The following is a 24,733-nucleotide window of genomic DNA, read 5'->3' as shown; positions in this document are numbered from 1 at the left end:
AGAGCTCAACTCCATGTTCAAAGTAATTCTTAATAATCTAGTTAGTACACGTTTCTTAATCCATCATATAGGCAGAAAGGAAGTACATTTAAAAATTTTTAAATTAACTAGGCCTTGTCAACTCATCTTACAAGTTTGCGGTTCCCATTCCAGCAGGATGGGAACCTTTCCTACGAGGTCTGACAATTAACAATGTTCTCAGCTAGCACTCAGAGCTTCTCTTTACTGTTTGTTAGGTAGCATTGGCTGTTTAATGGTATGTCTTCTCCAATAGGCCAGGAGTCTTCAATGGCAAGAACCCTGGCTTGTTCACCTGAGAATTTCTAGTGCTGAGCACGTGGCAGAAAGGAGGAGGACATAGAAAATGGAGGATTTGAACACAGCGGTTGATGAAGGGACTATTGTGGGTGCAGAGTCCCTCATCTATTAGGAACAAATGGCACCCAGATCACAGAAGGAGTGATGGATGAGGGAATAGATGCAGGGCCAGAAAGACAGAATTCCAAAGGCCTAACCTATGACCAGTTGATGAAAGGTGTTGATTTCAAAATAGGGAATGATGTCTTCTGTTCAGGGTGAGGTGGCATCTTAAGGATGGAGAAAAACAAAGAACCACTGTGGTTCTTTTAAAAAATTTAATGAAGTTAGAAAGGTGAAACTGAATTGGCAGAGTACAACATGGTGAAAGCTCATGACAGAAGTGGACAATGGATGTTGTCTGGAATTGGTGTTATGAACTATCGATCGATAAATCACTCATTATAATTGAGTTTAGTAGGCATTTTCCACACCTGGGGTATTTTGTGAAGTATCAGTGTTTTACTAAATGCTTTGTGAACGCTCATCTAAAATGAGGTTTCCCCACATTTTTCTAAATTTTCTAAAAATTTTTCTAAAAATTTTTTTCTAAAATTTTTTTTCAATTACAGTTGACATACAGTATTATATTACTATTAGGTACACAACATAGTGATTAGATGTTTATATAACTTACAAAGTGATCACCCTGATAAATCTGGTACTCGTCTGAAAGCATACATAGTTATTACCATATAATTGACTATATTCCCTATGCTGTACTTTACATCCCCATTAATTTGTAACTACCAATTTGTACTTCTTAATTTCTTCCCCTTTTTCACCCATCTGCCAACCCCATCCCTTCTGGCAACCATTAAAATATTCTCTGTATCTATGAGTTTGTTTCTGTTTTTTTAAAAAATTAGTTTCAGGTGTAGAAAACAACATAATGATTAGACATTTAAACCCTTCGCACAGCGATAACCTCCATAAGTCTACTACCTCTGCGACACCATACATAGCTATTGCAATACCATTGACTATATTCCCTATGCTGTACTTTACATCCCATGACTACACACACACACACACACACACACACACACACATATTTATAGATGACATTCAATATTATATTAATTTCAGGTGTACAGCGTAGTGGTTAGGCATTTATATAATCTATGAAGTGATCCCCTGATAAGTGCAGTACCCATCTGACACCTACATTGATTATATTCCCCGTACTGTATTTCACATCCCCATGACTATTTTGTGACTACAGATTTGTACTTTCTAATCGCTTCACCTTCTCACCCATCCCCTAACTCCTCTCCCATCTAGCAACCATCAGTCTGTTCTCTATATCTATGAGTGTATTTCCCTTTTGTTTGCTCATTTATTCTGTTCCCTAGATTCCACCTATAGGAGAGATCATATGGTATTTGTCTTTCTCAGTCTGATTTATATCACTTAGCATAATATCCTCTAAGTCCATCCACGTTGCAAATGGTAAGATTTCATTCTTTTTTATGACAGAGTTATGCTACATTGTATAAATGTACCGCGGTTTCTTTATCCAGTTGTCTATTGATGGGCATTTTGGTTGTTTTCATATCTTGGCTATTATGAATAGCACTGCAGTGAACATAGGTGTGCATATATCTTTTCGAATTAGTGTTTTGGGTTTCTTTGGATAAATACCCGGAAGTGGACTTGCTGGGTCATAGGTAATTCTATTTCAAGGAACCTCCATACTGTTTTCCATAGTGGCTTCACCAATTTGCAATCCCACCAACAGTGCACGAGCATTCCCTTTTCTCCACATCCTCACTAACATTTATTGTTTGTAGATTTATTGGTTATAGCCATTCTGACAGGAGTGAGGTGATGTTTCAGTGTGGTTTTTACTTGCATTTCTCTGATGATTAGTAACGTTGAGCATCTTTTCATGTCTATTGGCAATCTGCCTGTCCTCTTTGGAGAAATATCTATTCATGGCCTCTGCCCATTGTTTCTGTTTTGTTTGTTCATTTATTTTATTCTTCAGTTTCCACATATAAGTGAAATCGTATGGCATTTGTCTTTCTCTGTCTGACTTATTCCACTCAGCACAGTATCCTCTAGGTCCATTCATATTGTTGCAGATGGCAAGATTTCAATCTTTTTATGGCTGAAGTAATATTCCATTATATATATGTACCACCTCTTCTTTATCTATTTATCCATTGATGGACACCCGGGTTGCCTCCATATCTTGGTTATTGTAAACAATGCTGCAGTGAACATATGGATACCTATGTCCCCTCAAAGTAGTGTTTTGGGTTTCTTCGGATAAATACCCAGAAGGGGAATTACTGGGTCCTCCTGTGTCTCTTGTTATAGCTTTTGTTTTAAAGTCTATTTTGTCTAGTATAAATATTGTTTTTTGTTGTTGTTGTTTCCATTTTCCTGAAGTATCTGTTTCCATCCCTTTACTTTCAGTCTGTGTATATCTTTTGATCTGAAGTGAGTGACTTGTAGACATCATATGTAAGGGTCTTGTTTTCTTACCCATTTAGCCACCCTATTTTTTGATTGGAGCATTTAACCCATTTAAATTTAAAGTAATTATTGATATGTAGTTATTGCCATTTTATTATTAATATTTTTTATCTTTTTTTCTCCCCCATCTTAAAGAAGTCTCTCTAAGATTCCTTGTAATGCTGGTTTGGTGGTGATGAACTCCTTTAGCTTTTCCTTGTCTGGAAAGCTCTGTATCTGTTCTTAGATTCTAAATGATAGCTTTGTTGGATAGAGTACTCTTAGTTGTAGGTCCTTACTTTTCATCACTTTGAATATTTCCTGCCAATCCTGCAAAGTTTCTGTTGAGAAATCAGCTGACAGTTTTATGGGAGCTCTCTTGTAGGTAACTGCTTTTCTCTTGCTGCTTTTAGGATCTCTCTTTGTCTTTAACCTTTGGCATTTTAATTATGATGTGTCTTGGTGTGGGCCTGTTTGGGTTCATTTTGCTTGGGAGTCTCTGTGCTTCATGAACTTATGTGTCTATTTTCTTTGACAGGTTAGGGAAGTTTTCCATCATTATTTCGTCAACTAGGTTTTCAGTTCCTTGCCCTCTCTCCTTTCTTTCTGGTATCTTTCTGATGTGAATGTTGGTATGCTTGATGTTGTCCCATAGGCCCCTTAAACTGTCCTCATTTTTTTTTTGGATTCTTTTTTTGTTTTGATATTCTGATTGGGTATTTTCTGCTACTTTATCTTCCAAATCTCTGATTCAGTCCATTGCTTCATCTGATCTACTGTTGATTCCCTCTAACATAGTCTTCATTTCAATTATTCTTTTTTTTTGACTGATTCTTTTTTATGTTTTCTGTCTCCATTTTTGTTTCCTATCTCTGAGATCATTGAGCATCCTTATAACCAGAGTTTTGAACTCTGCATCTGGTAGATTGCTTGTCTCCATTGTGTTTGGTTCTTTTTCTGGGGTTTTGTTCTGTCCTTTCATTTGGAACATGTTTCTTTGTCTGTTTCTTTTGGCTGCCTCCCTGTGTTTGTTTCTATGTATTAGGTAGGGTTGCTATGTCTCCCAGTCTTAGTGTAGTGGCCTCATGTAGTAGGTGTATTTTGGGGCCCAGTGATGCATTCTCCCTGGTCACCTGAGCTGGGTGCTCCAGGTGTGTCCCTTGTATGGGTTGTGTGTGCCCGCCTATTGTAGTTGAGCCTTGATTGATGTTGGCACATCAGTGGGAAGGATTGACCCTCAGGCTGATTAGTTGTGAGGACTGGCTGTGACTACAGTGGAGAAGCTGTTGTGCAGGGGCTGATTCTATGGAACAGGATTTGCTTTAGCAGGGCTCTGGTGCCTGCCCAGTCTGTCTTTTTGGTGTGTCACTTGTGGAGGTGGTTGGGTGGTGCTCTGGTGTGGTCTGAAGCTGGCCACCAAGTGTGTTGGTTCTGGGGCCTCTTGCAGTGTGTGTGTGTGTGGGCTTTTGGTGCAGGTCATGGTCAGCCACTGACTATACTCTGCCCGGGGCCACTTGGTGTGAGCTACAATGTGATTTGCAGATGTTGCTACTTGTACTGGGCTTGGAAGTGCCTGGGAGAGGCTAAGTTGTGAATTGAGGCTGGCTGATGCTAGTGCCAGGCTTGGAACTGCTTAGCAGGAGGTACGGGGCATGCTGAGGCCAGATGCTGCTTGTTTGGGTTTTGGGACCCTTTGAGGAGTTTTGGGAAAATCCTCAGCATGAGCCAAGACAGGCCATTTGTATGGAAAACGCCACTGGAAGCATCTTGGGTGGGCTCAAAAGTTGGATGGGGTGGAGTCTCAGGGAGTTAGCAAGGTGGGCCTAATGGTGTTAGCTAGGTTGATGGAGACTTAGATATGATGGCCTGCTGCGTCTGCACTGTGGGTTGGGGGAGGGTTCAATAAAGAAACAATGGCTTCTGTCCAGGAGAAAGCTGCCTTTCTAACCCTCACTCTGAAGCCAGACAATTCAGTTCCGCCCCATATGTCCCTGGCACCTTTTAAGCTACTGCCTCAACCCTGGAGCTCAGAGCGAGTGAGTACATCAGCGAGTAAGTCCGTACATGGGCCCTTTAAGAGGAACACGTAGGACTCCAGCTGCCCTTCATCTCACTCAGCTACAATCTCCACTGGTTTTCATAGCCAGAAGTTTTGAGGATTTCTCTTCCGGGCACTGGAACCCTGGGCTGGGGAGCCTAGTATGGGGATGAGACTCCTCGCTCCTCCTCAGCCAAGATATCCCTCCTGATTTTTAACTGCCACATGTGGGTGTGGGAACAGCCCCTTCTGTGTCTCTGTCCCTCCTACCAGTCTCCATGTAGCTTCTTCTGTATAGTCTTCATTATAGGAATTTTGTTCAGCTAGACTTTAGGGCATTCTCAATGATGGTTGTTCTGTAGTTTAGTTGTAATTTTGTGGTCATCAGAGAACGCAAGCACAGAATTTACCTCCTTCACCATCTTGACCAGAAGCCACATCTAATCTAAATTTATAGATGACACACCTACGCAGGTCTGTGATGCATATAGGTGCACAAGTGCGTGCATGTACACATGCGCATGGGCACACGCACATGGAATTGCATATTTTCTGTAATTTGGCCTAATGAGCCAGCTTGCCCCAAACCGTGTGTCCTGCTTTCCTTTTGTGTTCCCATCAGTTAGTGTTTTGAATCAAGGCATGGACTGTTGGTACAGAAGATTGAGATTTTATACCCATCACTTCCCATTATCACATTAACCTGCATTATATCACTCAATTAGTTAACTCTCACCTACTAGAGAATAGGAATGTAAAGAGGTAGACAAGAGAGGTAAACGTTTGTTATGCGTTTGTGTGCGCATGTATGTGTGTATGTTGGGAATGGGGTTCAGATGAACTAAGTTAGTCCTGTTGATGAGAAGTCCTAATATGATGAGAAGTACTGATTAAGCACTGGCCATATATCTGTCATTGTCTTAGTCTGTTCAGGCTGCTATAACAAAATACCATGGACTGGGTAGCTTATAAACCACAGAAATTTACTTCTCATAGTTCTGGAGGCTGAAAGTTCAAGATCAGGTTGCCAGCATGGTTTGGTGAGGGCTGTCATCTTTTTGTTGTATCCTCTCATGGTAGAAGGGGCTAGGGAGCTCTGAAGGGTCTTTTTATTTTATTTTATAAGGGCACTAATGCCATTCATCAGGGCTCCACTCTCATGACCTAAGCACCTCCCAAAGGCCCCACCTCCTCATGCCATCATTTTGAAGGTTAGGATTTCAACATATGAATTTTGACGCTGGGGGACACAAACACTCAGACCATACCAGGCATATGCACACCTGCATATTCTGTTACTGCTAACATTAGATTTTCAGATTGCATTTCTTTTTCAGAAGAAGTAGAGAGTAAGTAGTTCAGTTCATGGCATGTGAAGATCAGCCTTGATTTGGCATTTATGGCCTTAGGTTCTGCGAAGCATAGCATTTAGTTCCTAGTTCCTTTGTTAATAGTGCATTTTTCAAAATATTGAGCTCAGTGTTGCTTTAGGAAACATACTGTTATACGAGAGCCATAGAAAACATGACCTGAGAAGGGGACTTTGAGTTTTCCTGATAACTTGAGTAAATACTGCAAAGATGGAAAAGGCCCAAGTTCTACCTGTCTCACAACAGGCATTGCATTTTTTGGAGCACATCCAATCTTAAGAGCCACCCATTCGTCCAAGTTCAAATTGCCTGGAAGACAGAGCCTTATTCTTTGGTATCTCTTGGTGAGGGCTATCAACAAGGAACTTATACGCCATAAAGTAAAACCATTTAATATTTGGATAGTAGAATATTTTCTACAGTATTTTTGAAATGTTGAAGTAAGACTAGTATTCTATTTTAATTTTTTATGGAAAATGAATATTAATAAGAAGTAGGAGTTGGGTTATCAAATTCTAATTTAAAATATTTAGGAATTTTAATGATATAAACATTTTATATACTAATTTCCTGGGGGATTACACCACGGATAGTATTACGTAGGTCATTGGTATGACTTTCTAGCATGTAGGAACTGTCCCTGTGAGGAATCCCCTTTATGGAAGAAACTTTTGGAAGCCAGCGAGCCTTTTATCTTTGAAAAAAAGGCACACTTAAGCTATCAGAAGCAAAATTAAAATCTGTCAACTGCCAAGAAGCACGTGAGACAGTTCTTTAGGTGCAGGACTGTCGTTGTTATAGCACACGGACATCCTGGCCGCTAACCAAGTACCAGGATCTGTTCTTCCCCAGCATTTGACACCTTCACATCTTCTCCCATCCTGGTGAGCACACGCAGGTCCCACCAATATAAAAACAGACAGACATAAAGAAAATGCTCCTTTGCTTTTCTCTCCACTGCACTTGCAGTGCTAACCAATAACTTCCTGATGTCCAAAGACCCTGGTCCCTTTTGAGTTCTCCTCCTGCTTGACTAGACTGAAGTCCTTGTAGGCTCTAAGCATTTGTGTATTAACATTTGAACTACTATTTCAGTTCTTGAATTGTTGCTGAACTGTCATGTGTTTGGACTTTTCTCTGTAAATGTTTAGAGGGCATTACCTTCTACTTCCCTATGCCTGTATTAATATGCAGGACAAAGTGTGTAATAAATATTTTGTTGAAGATTTGTTTTGCAACGCTTTGCAGTGTTTTAATATTTATTTTGTAGGAAAGTTCTTTGTTGTTTTAATGTTTTATCCCAAATGCTGAATCTAAGTCTTTAGATTGCAGGTGATAGAAATTTTGTGGTTATTATTCTTAGCATGTGCGGGCCACATTTGTTCAGAGCATAGAAACCCAGGAGTGTAGCTGGATTTCATTCACAATAACAAAACGATTTTTGACTCAGCTTTCACCAGAGACCATTTGAACACCAGTTCTCACTCTGCTCCTCCTGTCTAAGACGTGGCTCATGATCGCGTTTCCCAGTGAAGTCTCTTCTGATGACTTCAGCCATGAAGCTGTCTCCTTTTCCTTACATCTGATAACAATTCCTGTTTAACACGATTATTGCCACTTGTTACCTCCTGGTTACTGCTCCACCCACCTTCTCAGGCTGATCCTGCCACCAAAGTCACTGTGGCCAGAGGGGCCAGCAAGCTCTCAAATCATGGCTCCAGTGGGTCCTTCTTAGATCTCATCTTGCTTTGCTTCATTTATCCATCTATCATCTGCTGCTTTGTCCATCTCTCTCTGATTTTGTCACATTACTTTCCTAAATTCCTAACAGCAATAGAGTCAGATGGTTGGGAGTGTGGGATCTGGAATCAGACGGCCTGGGCTTGAATCCTGGTTCTGCCACTTGACATTGGGCAAGGTGCTCAACTTTCCTATGCCTCACTTTTTCAATCTGTAAAATGTGGATAATAGCAGGAGGTACTCCATATGGTTGTGAGGATTAGATTAATTAAGATGCACTCAGAACATTGTTTAGCGCAATAAATAGTGCCCCGTAAATGTCAGCCCTGATTGTTATTTCTCTATTCTTTCTCACTGTCTTTTGCGAGCTCCTCATCCTCCACCGTTCTCTTGGAGTTCTCCAGGTTTCTCTCCTAGGACTTTTTGCATTTGTGTGCATCTGTTCCCCTGACCATGTCATTTACTCCCAACGACCTTAACTACTGTACCTTATCATCAAAATCGTTCTCTCCTGCTTTGGACACCTGTCATCACATCTCAAACTCACTATGGCTCATCCTCATTTTTGTCTTTCCAAGTCCATCTGCTTCTCCTTCCACTTTCCCCACCTTTGTCAGTGGCACTATCTGCCTGGTTTCCCAAACTAGGAACCAAGGAGGCACCCTGGACTCCTGGTCATTATCCCCTACATCTAGTTAAGTGCCAAGGCCTGTCTGTTTGTCCTTTACTCTCTTAAATTTATCTTTGCCCTCCCTATGATGTTGCTTTCAATTAGACTCAATGTCTTTCACCTGAATGAAAGCAGTGGCCTCTTATTTGGTTTCCATGACTTTGGTCTCTCTCCCCTTCCAACCCATCCTCCACCTGCTGTCATAGCGAGCTTTGTAAAACACAATTTGGATCCTATCCCCATCCTGCTTAAAGCCACTCACTGACTTGAAGGTCACATTACTTAGCATGCCATATCACTGAGGCACAGAAAATGTTTCCATCCTTCTCTCCCATAAGCACCCTATGTACACCTTTTCAACAGCCCTGGAGGTGCTCGATGAACAACCCTTTCTTTTGTGCTTCCATGCAATTGTGCCTGTTATTCTGCCTGAAATATCCTCCCATTTGATGGTCTACCCTAGCATCTGTGGTTCCTCGGTGCTAATAATAAGTGCCAGTAGCAGCTCCCTTCCTCCTTCTGCTCTTCCCCCACCTCTCCAACCCAGTCAGGTAAGAACAAAAGAGATGCCCCACCCCCATTTAAAAATGCTTATCTGAGTAGGAATGTCTCTAATAATTAAAAATAGCTATATTCTTTAAGACTCAGCTTAGGCCTCATCTTCTTGGGGAGCCGTGCTCGATACCTTAGCTGCTGATTTGAGTATTTCTGCCTCCTTGTATTCATAGAATCTGCACCCCCCCAGCCCCGCACAGACACATTTTATATTCTCACTGTTTTCCTCTTTCTCACTGAGCTGGCAATTCCCCTAGGAGTCATCTTTGCATCCCCGGTTCCTAGGCTATAACAGATATTCAATAAATATCTGTAGGATAAGTGAATGTTTATATTATCTTTGCTATTTAGTTGTCTATTCCTTTAGCTTGTTATTTATGTATTTCACATCTGTATGCCCTTTTGTTTCAAATAGAGTGATAGGTGCTTGAAGGGAGATACTTATACTTTATTTATTTATTTAAATTTATTGGGGTGACAATGGTTAGTAAAATTATATAGGTTTCAGCATATAGGAAGTTCTGAGTAAAGGTGCTGAACTAAATTAAACATTTAGAGACTAATCATATTTCTAAGGTTAAAGCTCATTTCTTTTACTCTTTGCTTTAATGTCGTAATTCTAAATGTTAAAGCATCATTCTAGAATGTCTTTAGGTTTTACATGTTCATCTTATAGTCTAGAGTTGGGTATACTACTTTAGCTATTCTAGTTAAAGAATGTCTTGATTTTTATGAGGGGAGAGTACTTTTCTGTTCCTACCAAGACTGTGTGAAGGCTGGTTGGGGATGGGGACGTGGGAGGGGGTGGTGCGCAGCCACAGTTGGCTGCTTGAAATATAGATGAACGCCGTGAAGGACATGGGGCCATCTTCTCTGGTTAGACTTATTAACTTCTGAGGACCCTTCTCTGGCTAGAAATGCTTCCAGATGTCAAGAGAATTTTCCATGTTCCCATTCTTCCATCCACTCTCTCTGCCTCTACTCTCTTTTCTCTCCAATCTATGCAGCAGTCTTGAGTTAGGGTCATGAAAAGTCAGCCTTAGGTTAAGTTATTGCCTCCCTCCAAACCCTTCAGTGGCTTCATGTTGCCTCTAAAAGGAGTTTTTCAATCAGAAAAACGTGATTTTTCTCTTGTATCTCAAAACATTAAATTAAGCCCATGACTCCACAAAAGAAAACCAGTCTCATGATTTAGCAGTTGCTTTGTTTTCACCCATAAATAATATTTCCTACCTTTTCTTAGGGTGGGAAAAATTCACATTTTTTCCTTATGGTGTTTCTGAATTTGTTGATATTTAAAAAATTCAAATTTGCTTCTAAGGATAAAGTCTTGCTGCCATACAAAATAATCAAAACATGTCACAAGCTGGGAAAGAAGTTCTAAAAATTTTATCAACAATGACAGTATCATCGGAAAATGCAGAGAGAGAGAGAGAGAGAAACCACCTATGGTAGCCCCTGCAAAAGAGACAGTTGTCTAGGATACATAAATTCTAGCATGACGTTTTTTAATTGACAATTTTGAGATATTGTAGATTCACATTTAGCCATAAGAAACAATACAGAGATATTTTGTATTCTCTGCCCAGTTTCCCCCAATGGTAACATTTTACAAAACTATGGTATAACATCTCAATCAGTACTGACATGATACAATAATCCATCTTATTCCGCTTTCCCAGTTTTACTTATTCATTTGTATGAGTAACTTTAAATTGCTTTACCATTTTGTCACCTGTGTAGGTTCAGATATCCACCACCACAGCGACGGTACTGAACAGTTCCAAAATCACAAGGACACCTTTTAGAATGACACTTCCTCCTCCCAATACTGTGTTTTAACGCTTGACAACCACTAATCTGTCCTCCATTTTGACTTTTTTTTTTTTTCATTTCAAACATACTATATAACGGGATTGTATAGTCTGTGACCTTTCAGGATTGGCTTTTATGACTCAGTGTCATTTGCTGATGATTGCTCCATATTGTATCAATAGTTTGCTCCTATGTATCGCCGAGGAGTGTACAGTGCTGTGGTACACATGTATGTACACATGTACTAGCGTGTAACCATTCACCTGTTGAAGGACTTCTGGGCTGATTCCAGGTTGTGCCCATGGCAAATAAGGCTGCTATGAATAATCATGTACAGGTTTTTGTGTGAACATAAAATTTTGTTTCTCTAAGGGGGAAAATACCCAGTAGTGGAATTGCTGGTGGCGGTTGAATGTTTAGTTAAGAAACTGCCAGACTGTTTTCCAAGTGGCTATTTAATTTTGCATTTCCACCAACAACGTATGAGTGATTCAGTTTCTCCACATCCTCTCCAGCATTTGGTTATGCCACTATTTTTTGTTTGTTTGTTTTAGCCATTTGAATGGTATATATTGGTATCTCATTGTGGTTTTAATTTGCATTTCCCTAATGTCTCATGATGTTGAATATATTCCCATGTGCTTGTTTGCCACTCGTATATCCTCTTCAGTGAAATATCTGTTCATGTCTTTTGTCCATTTTCTAATTGGATTTTTTGAGAGTTGTTTATATACTTTAGGTATTAGAATAGATAAGGATATTGTTAGATATTTTCTACCAGTTTTAGCATGTCTTTTCACCCCATCTCATGGGCTTTCACAGAGCAAGTTTTTTAACTTTGATGTCTAGCATGATTTAAAAAAAAATAGTTCTTCACCTTTTTCATGTTCAGTGGTCCATTGAGAACCTGATGAAAGCTATAAACTCTTGTCAGAAAAATGTACTGTTTTAATCACTGTTGCATTAATTTACTGTAATCCCATATAAGACTCCAGGGAGAGTTTCTTTTGTCAAAGTAAAGAGTGGGAAACCCTGTAGCTTACAAAATCAGAGAAAGCTTCTTAGTCAGGCTTTACTCTATTCAAAAACCTAACTAAAATGCCCCTTTATCAGCAATACATTTCTTAACTACTCTGTGAGACATTGCTAGATTGCTAAATTTTGTAGGTCGAACATTTACACCACGAAAAAAACTGTCTTATATTGAATTCAGACTTTGAGGCATCAGCAAATGAATGAACTTGTGGGCTTTCACACCTGCCAGTTCAATTTTAGCAGCATGACTCTCTTGTCTTTCTGTGACTTATTATTTTTCTTTTTCTATGTCCTTTATAAAAATGAATGGAAAATGAGATGCTGGTGAAGAAGCAGGGGTCTGATAAATTTGATATGATCATTATCTGTGCCCAGACAGAGAATTGTTAGTATCAGTTGGGCTACTATTGAACTTGATTTGCTTTCCCCCATAATGAATTGCATAACATAAAGCACATTGTAAGAAAAGCTGGAATATATTTTGTTGAAAATTCTGACTAAAAGGTAACATACTGTTGACACTTGAACAACACAGGTTTGAACTATGTGGGTCCACTTATACATGGATTTTTTTCAGTAAATACTGCAAATATATTTTTTCTCTTTTTAAAAATGATTTTCTTAACATTTTCTTTAGCTTTATTATAAGAATACAGTATATAATACATATAGCATACAATATATGTGTTAATTGACTGTTATTGGTAAGGCTTCTGGTCAAAAGTAGGCTTTTAGTTAAATTTTGGGGGAGTCAAAAGTCATACATGGATTTTCAACTGTGCAGCGGGTCAGTGCCGTAACCCTCATGTTGTTCGAGGGTCAACTCTAATTAGGAGTGCTATTGCTAGGTCTCTGGCAAAAGCCCCTGGGCTCTTGTAAGTCTGTTGTTCACTTTTGTCACAGACGTAGTGTGTGCATTTTAGGGGTGGGTTATGTATAAAAATGGGAGGCCGATGACCTTTACTTCCTCTGGCTTCCAACCTATCAAACTCCTTGGTGTTTCCTAAAAATAGTATACGTCTGTGTTTTTCTTCATGTTTAGCTCCCAGTCCCTTAATTCCCTTTATAGAACTCATTTATCTCTCACGCTTGCCCTACACTAGCATGTTCTGCCGGGTCAGCGGTATTATTCCTTACGACCCTTCGCTTTTCATGGATGTAGATGTTATCCTAGCCAGACTGGGAGCTCATTAATGGTAGGGGCAGTGTTTTATATACTTTACTATTCCTCCGATGACAGGCCACATAGTGTGCTGTGCATATAGTGACAATGAATAGACTTTTGGACGCGCAGGACTTTAGAGATTCATTGCTAACGAGGAAATTGATGTCTTCATATGTTGTATCTTGCCCACGATGGTGACTGAGCTTTGCATTGACTATGAAGGGTACACTAAATGGATTAATGGCATAAATGAGGCTATAAAGGGGATGTTCAATTGATTTATGGAAAGCTTCTTAAGGGCTTAATCACTTTGTGTGCAAATACATCCTGTGAAAAAGTGAGTGTGACAGCATGGTGGAACATTTTGTTAGCAGTTAGCTCATGCTCTTCTTTGTACTTTATAAACATTCTCTAATTTAGGCTGCACCGTTTCAGACTGCCTGGCTCCCTGTCTTCCTCCCCACCCCCCCATTCATTTGAATTAATGAGATCCTATTGAATAGTTACTGTTGTTTCCTTTCTAATCTTCAGACATCTCCCCACACTCTGAGTTCAAATAATGCTGCTTAGACCTGCATAACTCAGGCAGATAACTCTAGTCTGAAGCAGGTCTGTAGACACCGTTGTGTATTCAACAGTAGGTTTATTTCTAAAATGCTCTCTTCTTACCCATTTCCATTGTGATAGCGCTGAATGTTTTTTACTTAGACTTGGCCTTACCTCCCAGTTGTTTAACTGTTCTTTCCTTCTTCCCCAGTTAGTATAACTGTTGTGAAATATGCTTATAATTCTATACTCCCAGGTTTGTATAAGGAGCTGTGAATCAACATTTCTCTCTAAGTGCAGAAGGTTTCAAACAGAGGCAGTAATAGAATTGCCCTAATAGTAATTGCTCTGCCTTTTGAATTTTCAAACCATAGTGGGAATATACCGCTCTATAAAATCAAATACAATTCTGTAGAGCTTTGCCGTGTTGTATTTATCTGGTCCAGTGCTCTTCGGAATTCCTGATGCCTAGAGAGTCCTCTGGGCCGTCAGGGTGAGGCTGAGCTGGGTAGATTCATTTCAGACCCGCCTGGCCCCAATTACTGCTGACTCATTTTGAACAGTCTAATGTTTAGAGGCTCTGAGTGATTTCATTTGAAATACACTCAAATGCTTAAAAAAACCCTTTGCGTATGTTTAACATACAATAATACGAAATATGTAATAATTACAGCCAGCATTTATTGAATGCTTATGGTAGGCGCTAAATGTTTAGTTACTCTATCACATCTCTTAATTCTCACAATAGTCTTATGAGGCAGGTCGTATTCCTAGTTCTACTTGACAGATGAGCAACTGGCCTAGGGAGGTGAAATAATAGGTCCAAAGTCACACAGTTAGAACATGGCAGAGCTGGTGTTCAAACCCAGCCTATTCCTGAGCCTGTACTAACCGTCAGAAATTTGCTTCCTTTTAGACAAGCATATCACTGCCTGTCAGACCACATTTGTGTTACAAAAGGACTCTGTGCTGAAGCTAAGGAAAGCAAGGGCTCTGAGGTCTGAGGGGCTGGATTCACATGCCAGCTCCACCACTTGTAGCTGCTTGACCTCAGCCAAGTGGCATAACTTCGCTGAGCTTTCCTTTCCTTGTGTGTAAAGTGGAGACGGGCGCTGGCGGTCCCCTTACCTGAGGAGAGCTGGTATCAGGGAAAGCCTTCTAAAGTGAACCTCCTTCAGATGGGGACCAAGGTTTCATAGGAAACAGCGGTGGAAAAAAGATTTGCCTGGGGTTCTAGTTTTTGAAAGGAAAACAAAAATTATGAAAATATATTCATAACATTTGTTTCATTTCCTTGGCTGAAAGGCAACATAACATCATAGTTAGGAGTGGAGGCTCTGGCGCAGGCAGCTGGAATAGCAGCTCTGCCATGTTCTGTGTGACCTAATGTGAGTTTAATTTTCAACTCTGCTAATTCTTTGAATGAACATAAAGTGAATCGTGTGTGTGATTAATTGGGGGGAGAGGGTTCATGATTTTACTGACAAAATTAATTGCACAGTAGGGCATCTCTGCTATCACGTTTGATTTTCAAACCACTGTTATGGGGGTCATTGTTATTAGAAATACCCAAGAACTTTTTTCATTTTCTCATAGGGTCGTGAGTAGAAGGTGCTCTTATTCCTTTAATACTGAAATGATTTTTAAGTCTTTATCTCATTATGACTTTTCGTTTTCACTTACTAATGTATCTCTGACACATTCTCACTAATCAATAGTTTCATGATTTGAGTTCTCCAATGTTCAAAAATACTGTTCTCAACTTTATTTAACCTTATTTCATGTTTTAAAAACAAGTTCCAATTTTATTTTATTTACCATATCTGGTAACTGTACAAGACCAAAACAAATAACTACAAAAAAAAAAAAAAAAAATCTGTTGATGTACAAGTGGAATGGCTGGAGAATAGATACTAGCAGTAAGTGGGGGTGCGATGGGGTGGGTGGCTAATGAATAGGGGAGGAAGTTGCTCGTAATTTTATAAGTGGTCAGTTCATTTAAAAAATATTCTTAAGTTTAAGTAACTTTAGCTTCTCAGTGTAACCTTATAACTGCAGGGACTTGTAAATGAAGATTCAGGTAACTCGACCTTCCTACACATTCTCTCAAGGCAGTTGTGAGGATTCTCTGAGATGTAATTTGTAAAATCCTTAGCACGGTGCCTGACATATTATCCTTTCAAATGTGGTTACTGATTGTATTGATAAATATTCTTTGAATATTACCTGTTAACAGGTTTTATAAAAGACATATAAGCCAATGGTAATTAGTGTGTTCAAAGACAAATTAAAGTCATAGGTTTTTAAATTGGATCAATCTTAGAACATCATTTAAATGCAAAAACATGAACAACCCAGAATTTCATAAAGGCAAGAACTGATTTTTTTTTCTGGGTAAGTTGAATGTTATATTTCCTTTTCTCTTTAACTTATTTTCACCTGTTGAAAATTGTCTATTTTTCTTTTGTGTTAACTAGCAATCAAAGATATTGGGATATTTATTCCTCATAATGTCTAAAACATTATATCTTGATGTTCTTTTCATAAGATTTTTCCCCCTTTTGGAAGGAAACTTAAAAAACTGTGGCTGTATACCAAGACCCCAAATCATCCCCTGGTGTCTGCTAGAAAGACTGGAAATATTTTGGCTTTTACCACCCGACGAAACAATTTTGAAAGATGCAGTACAGTTAAAGAAAAAAAGTACTTTCATCTGAAATTTTGAAATTACAGGTGCAGAACTCAAGTATTAGGAAATAAAGTGTAGAGCATGATGTTTATATAGTGAAAAGCTACAGGGTGTGAAGAATTTAGGTAGTTATAACTTGCCTAACAAATACAAACTTGTTTTATTATTACACTTGATGCAAAAGAAGGCACAGAATGGCTTAGCCATGCAGCTCTGCAAGTGAGCACAAAACTTACTGCTCTTTAATATAAAAGAGGAATTAATTTTGGGAAAATTCAAATGAGAATATAGTTTTTAGTGTATATTTCAACTTGTAGTTTGATAATTTTATCAAGTATATAGTTTGCCCTGAATTATTTTCTCTACAATTCAACTAGGAAATTCTGATAGGGGTTTCACTCTTTAGGAATATATCTTCATATTCTCATCAAAAGTGTGTTTTTTTATAATGTATTTTATTATCAGGGTAAATCTAACACATACCACAAGCTGAGTCATGGGAGACATCTGTACTTTCATGTAAGTATATGATGGTAAGCCTCCCACACAGCTTAATTTGTTTTAATATATTTCTTAAAATATTCAACCACCTTCAAGTTTGCACATAAAGGAATGCATTTTAGTTTGTTCCTTTATTATTTTCTGAATATCATTTCAGTCTTTTCAAAATGACTGCATTTACTATCAAATGCATTTTTATACCATCAAGTAGAAATGTTGAATGATCTTCTAATTTGATCAGGTTTAGTGAAATGGAAAGGATTGGGATTGTATCTGGCATGACTGTAAACATCAGTAAAAATTGTTAATAGTTTGAGGTACTGTGTGCCCTTCGGATGAGGGGTCATGGTATATGCTCTTGGATATACACGCATAGTTTAAATGCCTTGTTGATCATTTTGAATTTTGGGGGAGCTACTTATCATCGCTCTTGGATTAGTCGTTATTTTTATTTTACAGTGTGGCTGATAAGCCGTTTACATTAGAAACGGGTATCTCAGTTTTGTCATATTCTTGTTGTGAGTGTTCTCTTTAATTTGAAGTTTCTCTCCTCGACTCCTTAACCCACACATCCAATTTGTGAGGTTAGTTTCATTAAACATCGATGACTATAATCCAGAAGCCCATTTAAGTGGGTCCACACAGGGCACAATGTGTTGAAATGAGGGCTGAGGAAGGGCTCCGTTGTCACCCTCTCCCTGTCTTCTCTCAGGGTGACTTACGGAATGTATCTTGTGACCTAGGAAGGTGCCAGTGCCAGTCTGTATAGAAAGTATTAGTAAAACTTAAGTTAAATGATGTTTTATAAACAAATAAATATAGAACTTGTTATATTTTCCCCCTGGTCCAGTGTGTCCCCTGGGGGTTACTGTACTAAATGTCACAATTTGAGTTGCTGTGTGCTTGTTTTCTTAAGACAAGTCCCTTAAGTCCTCTAGCTGGGCTGTGGCCCAGGAACCAGAGCCAGGCTTGGCCTGGTGAACAGAACCCTGTCCCAGTTCCGTTCTCTGTGGGGTGGGGGACGCGGAGCCAGTGAGTGGGTGGTGGTGAGTCTCTCTGTCTGCCTCATTCAGAGTTCTCCTGCGACCCACTTTTCACTTTCTCCCAATCTTTAGGACTCTTTTGTTCAGCTGTGAGCTCCTTGAGGGTTGGGCCACTTCCAGGCCATCTCTGTGGAATGCCTGGCCCCCTGTAGTGTTCAGTCACCACCCTCCCCTGTTTCCTTATTGAGGTATAATTGACCTACAGCATCTTGTTAGTTTTGGATGTACAATATGATGATCCAGTATTTCTATATATTGCAGAATGATAACCACAGTGAGTTTAGTTAACATCTGTCACCATACGTAGTGACAGAATTTATTTTCCTTGAGATCTACTCTCTTGGCAACTTTTAAATATGCAATGCAGTATGAATAACTGTAGCCACTAAGCTGCACATTATATCCCCATGACTTATTTTATTACTGGAAGTTTGCATCTATCTGAGTCCTTTCAATAAACCCTTCTTGAATGATGCTGGCTCCTTTTTTCTCTAAGTGGGAAGCTGGTTTCTGGGTGTGGACTTTAAAGGGGCAGACCCACCCAGAGGCAAATGAGGTGCATGCAGCTGGTGAAGAGGTTGGTTAGCGTGACAGTGGCCTGCATGTCTCCAGATGGAAATCTCTGGCCCTCTCTAAGATCGGCAGTAGAACTGGCTGTCACCATGGGCTCCTGCCTTGTTCAGCCAAAAGTGGATCTGACCTCTGAGAAGCCTACAATCCAAGCGATTAACTAAGGTGAAAGTTTCAACATGTTTATGTTGACTCTTCTTGGCTTTCTATAATATGATTTCTATTTTGGGAGCAGTCAGTGGGATAATGTCTAGGGTGACAGATTTTCCTTACATGTGGGATTTAACATGAAAGAAGAAAGGGGGAGAGTATTTTATGCAGATAGCATCTCGTCTTTGTGTTCTTCTATAATTTAGTCTCTGCAATTTTTCTATCTAATGAGTTACACCGCCATCGACAATGTTGACAACTAAGGGGCAGGACATAGCTCAGCTGGTTGACTATGGGGCCTCCTACAATAACTACTCTCCTTTTTATTTGTAGATGCAGAAGCCATGGAGTTGAGCTGCAGCGAAGTACCTCTTTACGTAAGTTCCTAAGCATTGGGCTTCAGGTCTAAGTGGCCCTTTCTTAGACTCAAAACCCATGTGACTGAAGTGGGGAGAAAGACTTTGCTCACTATTGAGTTGAGGCTTTTAAAAAACAACACACAGTGTTACTGTCTAGCTTAAGTATTTGCATCGAAGCCTTTTAAAACTGGTTGGCTCCTGGTACCAAAGTCTCAATTTTAATTATATTTCCCTGAGTAACTTTTTTTTTTAACTGTATAATTTCTGGACTCAGAAATACTCAGTTCATTCATCTGGATGATTTTTTGAACATATTATGATAATAGCCAAGAACGTGTTCTGTGTGTGTCTATTGTGGGGAAGATTTACTGATAATTGTCAGCGAAAAGCATGAAATACACAAAGGAAAAAGTGCTAGGACATATATAGAATAAGTGGGGGATTGGGTGACAGATGCCCGGTGAAATTCCTAGTCAGATGTGCCTTCTGGGTTGAGGGAGGGCTCTGTTCTTGATTGCAGATACCGGGTGTCACAGGGAAGCGAACTGATTGTCTCCTCTCATATAAAATGGCAGATGGCTTCCTCTTCCCTTTGTCCTCATTTCAGGCAAAACCTCATTTCTTGGAATCAGTGTTGATGGGGGATGTGGGGATGGATGTGTAGGAGAACTGCTGTCTCAGGAGGCCTTTGAATCATCACTCATGGAATACAGCAAGAGGATCTAGAATAAGTATATGACCTTAGTTCAGATTTATCCTCAATAGAACAAAATCAAGTTTAATCACAGCCCTCAGTCAATTAAAACATAGTAATTCACTTCCCCTTACCACACTTCACTACCCAGGTAGCCCTTCTTCCTCCTACCACTGCCCCCTCTTACACACATCTCACTGTATTCTCTGGAGAAAGACAACATGATAAATAATAAATAGATATCAAAATAATAAAACTGCCTCCTAGGTTATCCAGTGGGTTTATAGTAATTCTCTCTAGGTTGTGATTGGCAGGTCATAAAATGTGTCTGTAGACAGGCTTGACCCAGCCATAATGAAAGATTGTAAAAAAAGAGTAATCCAAGGCTAAATTGTAAAGTACTCCCAAGTTTTCCTTTTTTGTGTGTACCTCCCTCCTTCTTAACTCTATTCATTTTACCCTGCTCCCCAACTCAAACCAAACAAACAAATTCACAAACTGAATCATGACCTAAAACCTTACAGTTGGTCAACATACCTGTGTAGCTATTTTGAACTCAGACCTACTAGATTATGCTCAGACTTAGGCAATTAACAATGACTAAGGAGAGAAGAGAGATCAAATGAAACCAATTTTTTTTGTCTAATTGTCAAATACGTGCTAATTAGAATAAAATGAAAAATATAGAAGTGTTAAGAAAATAAATCATTCATAATCTCACCCCATATAGATAATGTTATGTTAAAACATTAATTTATCAATTCTAAGGTACATTTTTTTTCGCATTTTAACATCTCTGAAATTGAAATACTCTTATATGCCTTGTGCATTCTGGCAGATGTCATGATGTAGCTGTCATCGCCTACACATGTATGAACTTGGTCACAATGGTTCATATTGTCACTTCAGATTTCTTATGAACCTTGCTGGTACGACATGAATTGCTTTCAAAATTATTTTACCATGATTTGGCGTTAAAAGGCAAAGTTGCTGTGTATATAGAAAGACATGGAAACAGCAGCTTGATGCATGATGAAATCTGTATAAATAAATTTAGAAGAGCTCTATTTAATATGTTTAAAATAAAACTCTAGTGTCATAATAAGCAGTTTTTTCTTTTAGTGGAATATAAAATGCATGTTATAACTGATGGTATCTTATATTAATCGTGTATATTTCATATGTACATAACTGACTCATTATATATATGGGTGGTAACCTGTTTTTTTTACTTAAAATTTTATGTCAATATTGTTGCAGATTGACCTAAGCCAATCTGACCATTTGGCCTTAGGTAATAAGGAGGTCAGTGGGGGGTATATTATAATGAAAACAAGGCTTAAACCAAATTCCATCAAATAAGTAGAAATACGTAAACAGAGCAGACACAAAACTGTACTGCAACTTTTTACTGTATCTTGGTGGGAGCCTCCTCTCTGCCCTTCTGTCTTCAGTGGTTTGATAAATATTCATTTCTAGTTTCAACTACAATCTTGTTTATGAACCTTTAATGTTTTAAAATTCATATTGTATTTCATATTTATTATTTGAAAAAAGCAAAAAGGAACCATCAAAACCATATTTAATCCTGTCATCCATGATAAGCGCTGTTTACATTTTGGTATTTTTTCTTCCAGAGTTTTATCTATATTTTTGTTGAATTTCATTGAAGGTTACTTTGGCATTTATTTAGATGATGTATTTTTAATCATTTGACTGATTGTGATATATTGGATGTCTTAATTTTGATGTTTTCATGCACTTCTAGCAGTTGTATTTAGTTGTTATAACTGGTTCTTTTGGAAAAATAAGATAACTCTGGTAAGTGTGTGATTAAGATAAAACCCAAACAAAACTAGAAATTGTGGAGTCCATAGCATATTGAGATGATATCTTAAAGTAACAAAATAATACTAAGTATAATTGTATACTAATGTACTGGAAAAAGCTCAGGCTTTAAAAATATAAATTACAAAATTCATTTCAAGGAGAATTAGATCACATAAATGGAGCAATGATCATGAAGGAGAAAAGTGATGAAATGATTCCTAACTTCTGCCTACCCTTTAAAAAAGGGAACCTCATTCAGTTGGGTCCTATAGGTGATATTTTGTTTGACTATAACCTGTTTTGATTGAACTCTTGTAACATTCTTACAGTCAAAATGTCTTTCTGTCTCTCTTTTTGGGTTACTATAGAGAATCCTTCCAAAAGATGATAGAGAGATGGTTAGTAATACCTACAGAAAAATCTATGAACTTAAGTCTTTTTTCCCCTCCCCATGCATTATGTTTGGATCTATTAAGAAAACTTTCAAGTTTTTCTTCTCTCTCTCTCTCTCTCTCTCTCTCTCTCTCTCTCTGTCTCTGTCTCTGTCTCTGTCTCTTGTCTTATATGAGCTAAACTGACAACAATTGCCGGGAAGCAAAATCTCAACAGATTGAGAAAATGCTCTGGAGAATGGCTGTGTTGCAGATTATTTTATACATTACAATCAAATGAGGAGTTATAAGGAGGGTACATGAAATGCATTGGTGGTAGATTAAAGGGGTAGGAGAAAGCAAAGCAGGCAAATCTCTGGGATTGGATAAACAGTAAAATGGAGAGAAACATACTTCTTTTACATCGGTGGGTATAGGATAAAGTAATTAGCATTTACAGCACATAGAGACCATATTTGGGTAGCAAGGTAACAATGAGGGGTTCTGTGACCTTGAGCTCTGGTACAGTGGGTGTGCCCAGAGTGGTCTGGCAAAGGAGGTGACTCTGACATTTCAAAGGTATATTACTTTAGATGCAAAAAGACAAGAGACAGGCTCACTTAAGGTGAAGAATGGCCTTTGTCAAGGAAGCTACTGGCCTAGAACGTGACTACCTGCCATGACCCGCTTTTAGTTAGGGATTTTCATGTTCTGACCATCCTATGTGGTTATTTTCAGACTCTGAGATTGTAAGGCCTGCCATGCAGGCCACCCCTGAGCTTTTCAGGTTTAGTATGTGGCCCCTTTTTCATCCAGGTTTCCTGTTTGGTCGTCAGTCAATCTGAAGGATGCATTAATGACCAGTCTTTCGATTGGATAATGTGGTCCCGTGGTGCTAGGAAGGCTCATTTCTAGAAAGTCTTAGTGTCAGCGTTTGTCTTGCTGAAAGGTGGACCATTGGGGATGTGGCAAGATCTCGGTTGGAAGTCAAGGCCAAATTTTTCCCAAAAGGGAATGGCAGGTAAATGGGAGACAGTCAGCTCTTATGGGTCTTCATTAAGAAAAAACCTGCAAGCTGTCTAACCTGCAAGCTATCGTGATCTAAGTTTTTCTGTCTGTCTCACTTTTCTGTATTTTGAATCTAGTATAACATTCACTTAAAATTTGAGGGTACACCATACACTTCTGCATTTTTCATCTGACCATGAGATGGGCTCCTATTTACTAGTGTTTTTATTATTTTAATATGGCCCATCCACCGCTCATGGAAGTACCCAAGTGTTATTCATTATTCATCTGATGCCTGCTAGTTGTGCAATTGGGAACTAACTTTCAGGTTTAATCCAAGCCAAAGCTGTTAAGAAATCAATGGTGTAAATTACAATTACTATCTAAAAATTTCCAGAGGTCAGGAGGACAGTAAGAGTTTCATAAGTAAGTTTCCTGTGCCTCAGCAGCCATTATAGACAGCCTTTTTTTTTTCCTTTGCCACTTCAGCTTCCATCTGAATTAATATAGTTAGTAGTCCTCGTTGGGTGAGTGGGTGAGCACGTTCCTGTAATTGCATTCTAGTGTTTATACATAAAATTCCTTTCTCAGTATTCCTTTCCCACTAACCTTCTATAACTCCCCTTGTCCTTCTTAGTTTGTCTCTTTTTATTCATTCAGAAATAACCAACTTATTAGGACAAGCTACTTCCTTTTGACTTCCCTCAGAAACACACACATCCATTTTCTTCCTTCTGTAATAACATTCCTTCTAAATTTCAAAAGAGAAACCATAAAAAGAGTATTATGGATATACAGGTTATTTACATTCAGCAATTATTCATAGTTGGGCTATATAAGAACAAAGATTGAGAAAAGCCCAAAGAATAAATATAACTATTATTATGACTAATATTATTAGCAGACAGGTAGAGACAAACAAATTTTTTTTTTAATCAAAATCAATTTGTAGGTATACAGTCCCTCTCGATGTCTTGGGTTAGTTGTCTATCTCTGACGTCAGTGGCTTCTCATCCCTGTGGAGTCTTTGATGTCCTCTGTAGGAAGAGGGGAGTGTCAGAGACAGAGGCAGATGCCCATTTGAGGTTAGCCACCTTGTTTTTTTTCTTAATGAGAAATGTGAATCCTTGAGTTAACACCTTTAAGCTTAGTTGTACATGGATTAGGTAGTAATACCTGATAATATAACTAGGTTGGAGAGTCTTTAATTGATGTCTTTTCCATTGGACAACATCTCCTGGTTTGTGTTGTGGTCTTTGAAGTCTTCGTTTCCTGGGAGCACACTGTGAAATGAATCAGTTTCTGATTTATCAGTTTCGTTAAGCTGGTTAATAAGTCCTTGATAATAATGCAGAATGTCCCCATTTAGTAAAGTTGGTTTATATGTCCCTTCATTGAGATGCACAGGGTGAGCAGTGACTAATGAGGAGAAAGGCCATTTTTACCAAAAGGAGTAGATCTCAGGTTGAGAAGCACTATAGGAAGAGCTTTTGGCTAAGGGAGATTAAAAGCTGAAAATTTACCTATTGAGTTCTTTTTAAAATTATAATAATTAACATTTGTCACACATGTATTATGTACTAAACACTGTTTTGAGGTTTTACATGCATTTCTGTAGATGGATTCACCCTCTTTATTTCCAATTGCAGTTGACATTCAATATTATATTAGCCTCAGGTATACAGCACAGTGGTTAGACATTTATGTAACTTACAAAATAATCCCCTGATAAGTCTAGTACCCCCCTGGCACCATACAGTTATT

General features: G+C 38.7%; 1 protein-coding gene across 1 annotated transcript in view; it reads left to right on the top strand.

Annotated features, from left to right (window-relative positions):
• ARHGEF28 (Rho guanine nucleotide exchange factor 28) overlaps window positions 1-24,733 on the top strand; it is a 289,872-nt gene that overhangs the window by 34,181 nt on the left and 230,958 nt on the right. Inside the window, exon 2 of the mRNA XM_019728118.2 lies at window positions 19,041-19,084. Within this exon, the coding sequence (XP_019583677.2) occupies window positions 19,041-19,084 (44 nt within the window). The remainder of the gene's footprint in view (window positions 1-19,040; window positions 19,085-24,733) is intronic.

The sequence above is a fragment of the Rhinolophus sinicus genome, linkage group LG03 (assembly GCF_036562045.2).
Source record: "Rhinolophus sinicus isolate RSC01 linkage group LG03, ASM3656204v1, whole genome shotgun sequence".
NCBI classification, from domain to species: Eukaryota; Metazoa; Chordata; class Mammalia; order Chiroptera; family Rhinolophidae; genus Rhinolophus; species Rhinolophus sinicus.
The sequence above is the reverse complement of the archived record's forward strand: the minus strand, read 5'-3'. Positions and strand labels throughout refer to the sequence as shown.